The sequence below is a fragment of the Oncorhynchus clarkii genome, chromosome 21 (assembly GCF_045791955.1).
Source record: "Oncorhynchus clarkii lewisi isolate Uvic-CL-2024 chromosome 21, UVic_Ocla_1.0, whole genome shotgun sequence".
Lineage (NCBI taxonomy): Eukaryota > Metazoa > Chordata > Actinopteri > Salmoniformes > Salmonidae > Oncorhynchus > Oncorhynchus clarkii.
The window spans coordinates 33333865-33345953 of record NC_092167.1 but is presented as its reverse complement, the minus strand read 5'-3'; the positions used below and the strand labels follow the sequence as shown (position 1 = coordinate 33345953).

General features: G+C 44.9%; 1 protein-coding gene across 1 annotated transcript in view; it reads left to right on the top strand.

Moving 5' to 3' along the window:
- The first annotated feature begins 10503 nt into the window (after nt 1-10503).
- LOC139379195 (serine (or cysteine) peptidase inhibitor, clade H, member 2) overlaps nt 10504-12089 on the top strand; it is a 67446-nt gene continuing 65860 nt past the window's right edge. Inside the window, 1 exon segment of the mRNA XM_071122013.1 lies at nt 10504-10794. Within this exon segment, the coding sequence (XP_070978114.1) occupies nt 10504-10794 (291 nt within the window).

Below are 12089 nucleotides of genomic sequence, written 5' to 3'. Positions count from 1 at the left end.
TCTGGTGCTTTTGTCACCAATCAAGGAAGGCCTACAGCAGCACCTAGATCTTCTGCACAGATTCTGCCAGACCTGGGCCCTGACAGTAAATCTCAGTAAGACAAAAATAAGGGTGTTTCAAAAAAAAGTCCAGTCGCCAGGACCACAAATATAAATTCCATCTAGGCACCATTGCCCTAGAGCACACAAAAAAACTATACATACCTAACTATACAGACCATAACTAAACATCAGCACCACAGGTAACTTTCACAAAGCTGTGAACGATCTGAGACACAAGGCAAGAAGGGCATTCTATGCCATCAAAAGGAACCTAAAATTCGACATACCAATTAGGATCTGGCAAAAAATACTTGAATCAGTTGTAGAACCCATTGCCCTTTATGGTTGTGAGGTCTGGGGTCTGTTCAGAAACACACCCCACAGAGTCCCAGGACAGCAACACAATTAGACCCAAACAAATCATGAGAAAATAAAAAAATAATTACTTGACACATTGGAAAGAATTAACAAAAAAACAAAGCAAACTACAATGCTATTTGACCCTAAACAGAGAGTACACAGTGGCAGAATACCTGACCACTGTGACTGACCCAAACTTAAGGAAAGCTTTCACTATGTACAGACTCAGTGAGCATAGCCTTGCTATTGAGAAAGGCTGCAGTAGGAAGACCTGGCTCTCAAGAGAAGACAGGATATGTACACATTGCCGACAAAATGAGGTGGAAACTGAGCTGCACTTCCTAACCTCCTGCCCAATGTATGACCATAGTAGAGACACATATTTCCCTCAGATTACACAGATCCACAAAGAATTTCGAAAACAAATCCACTTTTGATAAACTCCCATATCTACTGGGTGAAATTCCACAGTGTGCAATCACAGCAGCAAGATATGTGACCTGTTGTCACAAGAAAAGGTCAACCAGTGAAGAACAAACATCATTGTAAATGCAACCCATATTTATGGTTATTTACTTTCCTTTTTGTACTTTAACCATTTGTACATCCTTACAACACTGTATATATACATAATATGACATTTGTAATGACTTTATTATTTTGGAACATCTGTGAGTGTAATGTTTATGGTTAATTTTTATTGCTTTTTCACTTTTGTATATTATCTACTTCACTTACTTTGGAAATGTTAACACATGTTTCCCATGATAATAAAGACCCTTGAATTGAATTCTAAATAGCAGAGAGAGAGAGAGAGAGAGAGAGAGAGAGAGAGAGAGAGAGAGAGAGAGAGAGAGAGAGAGAGAGAGAGAGAGAGAGAGAGAGAGAGAGAGAGAGAGAGAGAGAGAGAGAGAGAGAGAGAGAGAGAGAGAGAGAGAGAGAGGCCAGAGGGAGGGAGGGAGAGAGAGAGAGAGACAGGGGCCAGAGGGAGGGAGAGACAGAAATAGGGGGCAGATGGAGAGAGAAGAGTGGGATGTCAGGCTAGGACACAGAGGGAAAGGTGAGATGGAGATGCAGCCACAGAGAAAGACAAAGGGATAGAGATACAACCACAGAGAAAGATATATGGATAGAGCTACAACCACAGAGAAAGATAGAGGGATAGAGATGCAACCACGGAGAAAGATAGAGGGATAGAGATGCAACCACGGAGAAAGATAGAGGGATAGAGATGCAACCACGGAGAAAGATAGAGGGATAGAGATGCAACCATGGAGAAAGATAGAGGGATAGAGATACAACCACGGAGAAAGATAGAGGGAACATGGCTCACTGGAGAGACGCTATCCGAGGCGGTGCAGCCAACGGGTTTCTCCACGCATCGCGCCGACAGAAACAAACATCTTTCTGGTAAGAAGAGTGGCGGGGGCGTATGCCTCATGACTAACGAGACATGGTGTGATGAAAGAAACATACAGGAACTCAAATCCTTCTGTTCACCTGATTTAGAATTCCTCACAATCAAATGTAGACCGCATTATCTACCAAGAGAATTATCTTCGATTATAATCACAGCCGTATATATCCCCCCCCAAGCAGACACATCGATGGCTCTGAACGAACTTTATTTAACTCTTTGCAAACTGGAAACCATTTATCCGGAGGCTGCATTCATTGTAGCTGGGGATTTTAACAAGGCTAATCTGAAAACAAGACTCCCTAAATTTTATCAGCATATCGATTGCGCAACCAGGGGTGGTAAGACCTTGGATCATTGTTACTCTAACTTCCGCGACGCATATAAGGCCCTGCCCCGCCCCCCTTTCGGAAAAGCCGACCATGACTCCATTTTGTTGATCCCTGCCTACAGACAGAAACTAAAACAAGAGGCTCCCACGCTGAGGTCTGTCCAACGCTGGTCCGACCAAGCTGACTCCACACTCCAAGACTGCTTCCATCACGTGGACTGGGATATGTTTCGTATTGCGTCAGATAACAATATTGACGAATTCTAATGAACTCGGTGTGCGAGTTCATTAGAATGTGCGTTGAAGATGTCATTCCCATAGCAACGATTAAAACATTCCCTAACCAGAAACCGTGGATTGATGGCAGCATTCGCGTGAAACTGAAAGCGCGAACCACTGCTTTTAATCAGGGCAAGGTGTCTGGTAACATGACCGAATACAAACAGTGCAGCTATTCCCTCCGCAAGGCTATCAAACAAGCTAAGCGTCAGTACAGAGACAAAGTAGAATCTCAATTCAACGGCTCAGACACAAGAGGCATGTGGCAGGGTCTACAGTCAATCACGGACTACAAGAAGAAATCCAGCCCAGTCACGGACCAGGATGTCTTGCTCCCAGGCAGACTAAATAACTTTTTTGCCCGCTTTGAGGACAATACAGTGCCACTGACACGGCCTGCAACGAAAACATGCGGTCTCTCCTTCACTGCAGCCGAGGTGAGTAAGACATTTAAACGTGTTAACCCTCGCAAGGCTGCAGGCCCAGACGGCATCCCCAGCCGCGCCCTCAGAGCATGCGCAGACCAGCTGGCCGGTGTGTTTACGGACATATTCAATCAATCCCTATACCAGTCTGCTGTTCCCACATGCTTCAAGAGGGCCACCATTGTTCCTGTTCCCAAGAAAGCTAAGGTAACTGAGCTAAACGACTACCGCCCCGTAGCACTCACATCCGTCATCATGAAGTGCTTTGAGAGACTAGTCAAGGACCATATCACCTCCACCCTACCTGACACCCTAGACCCACTCCAATTTGCTTACCGCCCAAATAGGTCCACAGACGATGCAATCTCAACCACACTGCACACTGCCCTAACCCATCTGGACAAGAGGAATACCTATGTGAGAATGTTGTTCATTGACTACAGCTCGGCATTCAACACCATAGTACCCTCCAAGCTCGTCATCAAGCTCGAGACCCTGGGTCTCGACCCCGCCCTGTGCAACTGGGTACTGGACTTCCTGACGGGCCGCCCCCAGGTGGTGAATGTAGGCAACAACATCTCCTCCCCGCTGATCCTCAACACTGGGGCCCCACAAGGGTGCGTTCTGAGCCCTCTCCTGTACTCCCTGTTCACCCACGACTGCGTGGCCACGCACGCCTCCAACTCAATCATCAAGTTTGCGGACGACACAACAGTGGTAGGCTTGATTACCAACAACGACGAGACGGCCTACAGGGAGGAGGTGAGGGCCCTCGGAGTGTGGTGTCAGGAAAATAACCTCACACTCAACGTCAACAAAACTAAGGAGATGATTGTGGACTTCAGGAAACAGCAGAGGGAACACCCCCTATCCACATCGATGGAACAGTAGTGGAGAGGGTAGCAAGTTTTAAGTTCCTCGGCATACACATCACAGACAAACTGAATTGGTCCACTCACACAGACAGCATCGTGAAGAAGGCGCAGCAGCGCCTCTTCAACCTCAGGAGGCTGAAGAAATTCAGCTTGTCACCAAAAGCACTCACAAACTTCTACAGATGCACAATCGAGAGCATCCTGGCGGGCTGTATCACCGCCTGGTACGGCAACTGCTCCGCCCTCAACCGTAAGGCTCTCCAGAGGGTAGTGAGGTCTGCACAACGCATCACCGGGGGCAAACTACCTGCCCTCCAGGACACCTACACCACCCGATGTTACAGGAAGGCCATAAAGATCATCAAGGACATCAACCACCCGAGCCACTGCCTGTTCACCCCGCTATCATCCAGAAGGCGAGGTCAGTACAGGTGCATCAAAGCGGGGACCGAGAGACTGTAAAACAGCTTCTATCTCAAGGCCATCAGACTGTTAAACAGCCACCACTAACATTGAGTGGCTGCTGCCAACACACTAACATTGACACTGACTCAACTCCAGCCACTTTAATAATGGGAATTGATGGGAAATGATGTAAATATATCACTAGCCACTTTAAACAATGCTACCTTATATAATGTTACTTACCCTACATTATTCATCTCATATGCATACGTATATACTGTACTCTATATCATCGACTGCATCCTTATGTAATACATGTATCACTAGCCACTTTAACTATGCCACCTTGTTTACATACTCATCTCATATGTATATACTGTACTCGATACCATCTACTGTATCTTGCCTATGCTGCCCTGTACCATCACTCATTCATATATCCTTATGTACATATTCTTTATCCCCTTACATTGTGTATAAGACAGTAGTTTTGGAATAATAGTTAGATTACTTGTTGGTTATTACTGCATTGTCGGAACTAGAAGCACAAGCATTTCGCTACACTCGCATTAACATCTGCTAACCATGTGTATGTGACAAATAAAATTTGATTTGATTTGATTTGATTTGATAGAGATGCAACCACAGAGAAAGAAAGAGGGATAGAGATGCAACCACAGAGAAAGTTAGAGGGATAGAGATGCAACCACAGAGAAAGATAGAGGGATAGAGATGCAACCACAGAGAAAGGTAGAGGGATAGAGCTACAACCACAGAGAAAGATAGAGGGATAGAGATGCAACCACAGAGAAAGATAGAGGGATAGAGATACAACCACGGAGAAAGATGGAGAGATAGAGCTACAACCACAGAGAGGGATAGAGAGATATAGCTACAACCACGGAGAGGGATAGAGGGATAGAGCTACAACCACAGAGAAAGATAGAGGGATAGAGATACAACCACAGAGAAAGATAGAGGGGGGGGGGGTGGGGGTGAGTTTGACCCCTCCGTATGGGACACATGTCATCATCAAATATTCATGCTATGGATTTGTCTCATTAACTATTGAACAGCTCTCTTACACACACGAGCGAGGACACTTGCAGTAGGAGGATTCAACTTCTAACAGGCACACAACTTGTCGCTCCTTGTTACAGATGGGATATTGCAGCAGGCGACCACACCGGGTTCCACTCCTATCAGCTAAAAACAAGAAGAAGCGGCTCCAGTGGGCACGCCATCACCAACACTGGACAACTGAGGAGCGGAAAAACATTGCCTGGAACATGACAGTGAGTTCAGTGTACTTGAGTGGCCTGGTCAGGCCCCAGACCTCAACCCCATAGAGCATCCTTGGTATGTGATGGAGCGGGCTGTTCACAGCATGAATGTATCGCCATCCAATCTGCAGCAACTGTGTGATGCCATCATGTCAGCATGGACCAACATCCCTGTTGAACGTTTCAGACATCTAGTAGAAGGCCCAGAAGAATTCAGGCTGTTCTGGAGGCAAAGGGGTGTCCGACCCGGCACTAGATGGGTGTACCTAATAAACTGTATATCTGGTTGTCACAATAGTGTAGCTTGCCAAAAACTGGGAGAACTGGGAGAACAGCTGAGCGAGAGAGAGAGAGCGCGAGCGAGCGAGAGAAAGGGAGAGCTGCCATTACCCAAGGCACAGGGCTGGGTCTGGTTTTCAGATCTGGGCCTCTGTGTGGTTCCCAGACTATAGTACTGTAGTCTAGTCCCAGTGCCGAATGATGCCAGTGTGTGTCAGTCTGCCCATGCCAGTGTGTGTCTGGGCAGGGGTGACAGAGGGCTGGCAGCATCAGCTCAACACCCCAGCCCCTCTTTGTCTTACCTTCATGTCTGCATGAATATACTGTATACACACACGCACTTACACACAGACTGATGCAAAAAGACACACACACACTAATTGTTAGCTTTCTCTCTACTTCTGTTTAAACAGAGATGCAATCGAAAGGTAGAGGAGGAGGAGGTGTGTGTGTGTGTGTGTGTGTGTGTGTGTGTGTGTGTGTGTGTGTGTGTGTGTGTGTGTGTGTGTGTGTGTGTGTGTGTGTGCGTGCGTGCGTGCGTGCGCGTGTGTGCGTGTGTGCGTTTGTGCGTGTGTGCGTGTGTGCGTTTGTGCGTGATAGACCACTAATTTCAATCTGCCTGTTTGGACGGACACTAAAACACCCCCTTTTGTTTTGGTGTTGATTCAATTGTTTTGGGTTATTAACATTTTTAGGAGGGAATTTGGGTACAACGGCTATACACGCAATTATAGCTGTTCTCCTTTGACTATCGACCTTCTCGTCTGGAATGCTCGCCTCTTGAAACGTAAATACCATTCTGTTTATATCAGGCTTGTGAAACACTGGCTCGTTCTTCGTTAATAGTCTGGAGAGTTTTACAATAACACAAAAAAACGTTCAATCGTCAAGCTGAAGGACTATAAAAATATTTGACCCTTGCATTCTTTGGCAGTGCTAGGGCCAGTGGAGAACGAATATGGACTGGATGTCGCTGAGCCGTTGCGTTTTATGGGGCCCATATTGAAGCTGGATTGCAATCAGGACGTTATTGAATCGCAAGCTGCCGTCTGGTCTGTGGAAGTATTTGACTGTGAAATAAACTAACAGTAACAGTAACATAGTAACTTAGTAACTTAGTAACATAGTAACATAGTAACTTAGTAACATAGTAACATAGTAACATAGTAACATAGTAACATAGTAACTTAGTAACTTAGTAACTTAGTAACATAGTAACTTAGTAACATAGTAACATAGTAACTTAGTAACATAGTAACTATGTTACTATGTGGTACCAGGGCCAGCTTAATGCAAGGGACTACTGGGGTTGAAGGGCCTGGGCCTAGGCACGTTGGGGGCCAAAGAGACAGCAAATACAAAACGCACAAAGATATGTATTAAGGAAATATATACTGATTATATGATATATATATGCAGTATATAATATATATGTAGTATATTACTTTTACTTCAACCACCATCCACAGGAAGACTCAGGAGCCTGCTCTCAATGGGACAGGGGAAACCTGAGTGTAGTTAGTCTGCTGACACTCTGCTAATCATCAGATGGGGGAGGAGAGAAGGTGGGGGGGGGCACGTGACTAACGGGGGGGGCCCTGCCTTGATTGGGTAACTGATTAATACTAAATAAATAAAAATAGACTGCATAATAAATACATTTACTTGTCAATTGTGTGAGTCAGAGTCTAGGCCCAAGAGGTAAATGTTTTTTATCTGTATTTTTTATCTAACCACAGGAGCCCGCTCTCAATGTTCAAAATACACAAGGGAGCATAATTTAGCCAGAGAGGATCAATAGTTTATAAAAAAACAAATGTGGATTAATTTATATCACAAGCACATTCAGGTATCTGCCAAAATGAAGGAAACAACATAAACTGTCTTAAAAGGGTGTTGGGCCACCACGAGCTGCCAGAAAAGCTTCAATGCACCTTGGCATAGACTCAACAAGTGGACCTAAACCATGCCAGGAAAATGGGGGGCTATAAAAAAAAAACCTGGGCCTATGATTTCTTAATCCGGCCCTGCATGGTACAGACAACAGCTTGATGTCATTAAAGAGGCTTGCGAAAGTATTCACCCCCTTGGCATTTTTCCTATTTTGTTGCCTTTACAACCTGGAATTAAAATGGATTTTTGGAGGGTTTGTATATTTTGATTTACACAACATGACAACCACTTTGAAGATGCAAATTATTTTTTATTGTGAAACAAACACAATACACGAGTCAATACTTTGCAGAGCCACCTTTTGCAGCAATTGCAGCTGCAAGTCTCTTGGGGTATGTCTCTATAAGCTTGGCACATCTAGCCACTGGGATTTTTGCCCATTCTTCAAGGCAAAACTGCTCCAGCTCCTTCAAGTTGGATGGGTTCCGCTGGTGTACAGCCATCTTTAAGTCATACCACATATTCTCAATTGGATTGAGGTCTGGGCTTTGACTAGGCCATTCCAAGACATTGAAATGTTTCCCCTTAAACCACTCGAGTGTTGCTTTATCAGTATGCTTAATGTCATTGTCCTGCTGGAAGGTGAACCTCCATCCCAGTCTCAAATCTCTGGAAGACTGAAACAAGTTTCACTCAAGAATTTCCCTGTATTTAGAGCCATCCATCATTCCTTCTATTCTGACCAGTTTCTCAGTCCCTGCCAATGAAAAACATCCACACAGCATGATGCTGCCACTACCATGCTTCACTATGGGGATGGTGTTCTCGAGGTGATGAGAGGTATTGGGTTTGCGCCAGAGATAGCGTTTTCCTTGATGGCAAAAAAGCTCAATTTTAGTCTCATCTGACCAGAGTACCTTATCTTTGGGGAGTCTCCCACATGTCTTTTGGCGAACACCAAACGTTTTTGCTAATTTTTTTCTTTAAGCAATGTCTTTTTTCTGGCCACTCTTCTGTTAAGCCCAGCTCTGTGGATTGTGGTCCTCTTCCGTAAAGCCCAGCTCTGTAAAGTGGTCCTATGGACAGATACTCCAATCTCCACTGTGGAGCTTTGCAGCTCCTTCAGGGTTATCTTTGGTCTCTTTGTTGCCTCTCTGATTAATGCCCTTCTTGCCTGGTCTGTGAGTTTTGGTGGGTGGCCCTCTCTTGGCAGGTTTGTTGTGGTGCCATATTCTTTCCATTTTTTAATAATGGATTTAATTGTGCTCCGTGGGATGTTTCTGATAAAAAAAAATTAACCAAACCCTGATCTGTACTTCTCCACAACTGTGTCCCTGACCTGTTTGGAGAGCTCCTTGGTCTTCATTGTGCCGCTTGCTTGGTGGTGCCCCTTGCTTAGTGGTGTTGCAGACTCTGGGGCATTTCAGAACAGGTGTATATATACTGAGATCATGTGACAGATCATGTGACACTTAGATTGCACACAGGAGGAATTGATTTAACTAATTATGTGACTTCTGAAGATAATTGGTGGCACCAGATCTTATTTAGAGGCTTCATAGGAAAGGTGGTGACATATGCTAGCACCACTTTTCAGTTTTTTATTTTTTCAAATTTTTTGAAACAATAAAATCTTTTCATATCACTTCACCAATTTGGACTGTTTTGTGTATGTCCATTACATGACATCCAAATAAAAATCTATTTAAATTACAGGTTGTAATGAGACAAAATAGGAAAAACACCTCGGGGGGTAAATCCTTTTGCAAGGCACTGTACATTCCTTATAGCTGTGCTCTCATGTCTGGAGTGTGTCGATTTCATGTTGAATAAATGAATGTGTTAAATAAAATTTCAGAATGTAGCGATACTCCATATTTTAGAGCACACTTGTAGGACTATTATAGATGGGTTAGCTGACATCACGAAAACAGTGCATGCGCTTCAATGGGGCAGATGGCCATGTTGTGATGGCCAGATAGCAAACAACAATGACCAGAAGCTGCCGCGTGGGGAATCGTAGGGGGCTCGTTTCACCTAGTTTTCAACTTGATACCATGTCTTGTTTTGAGGTGTTTTGACTAGGGTTGGAAAATTCTGGGAACATTCAATAAATTCCCTGGTTTTCCCGAAATCACAGTTCCCGGAATAAGGAGGGAATCAGTAGAAGAACCTGGACTCTTCCAAACCGGATTTCTGGAAACCGGGGATTTTTTTTAAAGTTCACAGTATTTTGCAACCCTAGTTTTGACTGATTTCATCTCTATGCTAATATTTGCTAGCTAGCTAATCAACAACTGTAATGACATATTTGAGAGACAACAAGTTCTCATTGTGCACATGTTTATGTTTTCAATTAACATTGGAGACGAAATACACTGAGTGTACAAAACATGCTCTTTCCATGACTTAGATTGACCAGGTGAATCCAGGTGAAAGATATGATCTCTTATTGATGTCACCTGTTAAATCCACTTCAATCAGTGTAGATGAAGGAGAGGCGAAAGGTTAAAGAAGGATTTTTAAGCCTTGAGACAATTGAGACATGGATTGTGTATGTGTGTCATTCACAGGGTGAATGGGCAAGAATAAAGATTTACGTGCATTTGAACGAGGTATGGTAGTAGGTGCCAGGCGCACCAGTTTGAGTGTCTCAAGAACTGAACTGGTTTCATTGCTAAACAGTTTCCCATGTGTATCAAGAATGGTTCCACCACCCAAAGGACATCCAGCCAACGGGCAGACCAATGATCGAAAACAGGTCATTGATGAAAGAGGACGAAGGAGGCTGACACGAATTGTGCAGCGCAACAGACGGGCAACAGTTAGTCAACTGACAGTCCAGTACAACATTGGTGCCCAAAGACCCATAAAAAAATATGCACAGCTCATCGTACCGTGACACGAATGGGGTATGGCAGCCGACGACCTTACAGAGTTCCACAGCAAAAACACGAAACTGCCTTTGCAGTGGGCTAAGGAACGAAAACACTGGACACTGGAGAGTTGGGAGAACATTGCCTGGTCTGAGGAATCCTGGTTCCTGCTGTTTCACGCTGATGGGAGGACTAGGGTATGGAGGAAACCACACGAGTACCTGCATGATTGTGTGGGGTGTGTTTTCATGGCACACATTGTGCCCCTTGATAAAAGTGATGTTCAACGTTTGAATGCCACAGAATATCTGAACATCATTGCCAACCAGGTAAATTCCTTCATGGCAGCAGTGTATCCGTCTGATTTTTTCAGCAGGATAATGCCCCATGACACAAGGCTAGGATTCAGCTTCCTGCAGTGGCCTGCCCAGTCACCGGATCTCAATCTAACTGAGCATCTGAGGGATGAGATGGAACGAGCTATTTGGAGTAGAGATCCACTACCAGCCAACTTGACACAACTGTGGGAAGCACTGATGTCAACATGTGCCAGAATCCCAGCGGAACTCTTTCGACATCTTGTAGAGTCCATGCCCCGGTGAATTGAGGCTGTTCTGAGGGCAAAAAAGGGGTGCAATTCAATATTAGGAAGGTGTTCCTAATGTTTTGTACACATTTTGTCAACAATCGAAACCAACCCGTCTGTTTTGTCTCATAGTTCGCGCACACGTCGGTTTCATTCATAAACACCATCCAATCTAACCCAGAGTCAAGCTAATGTACAGTATGTGGTTGTTATTACTGCCACCTCCTGAGTTCTCCCTAACATGTGACCTGACACAAAACATCCAGGCCCCCAGTTATTACTAAAGATGTGTTCCAGCAGTAATAGGTGGTCTGTCCTTGACACACACACACACACGCACGCGCACACGCACACGCACACGTACACACACACACACACCAAACACACCAAACACACACACACACACACACATTATTACACACACACACCAGAAACACGCACACACACACAACACACACACATACATACACACACACCAGATACACACACATACGCACACACACATACACACACACACACACACCACACACACCACACACGCACACACCACATACACACATACACACACCACACACACCACACACACACATCACACACACACACACACACACACACACCACATACACACACACACACCACACACACACACACCACACACACCTCACACACACCACATACACACACACCAAACACACCACACACACACACACCACATACACACACACACCACAAACACACACACACACCATACACACACACCACACACACACCAAACACACCACACACACACACACCACACACACACACCACAGACGCACATACACACACCACATACACACACACACCACACACCACATACACACACACACCACATACACACACACACCATACACACACACCACACACACACCAAACACACCACACACACACACACACACCACACACCACATACACACACACACCACATACACACACACACCATACACACACACCACACACACACCACATACACACACACACCATACACACACACCACAC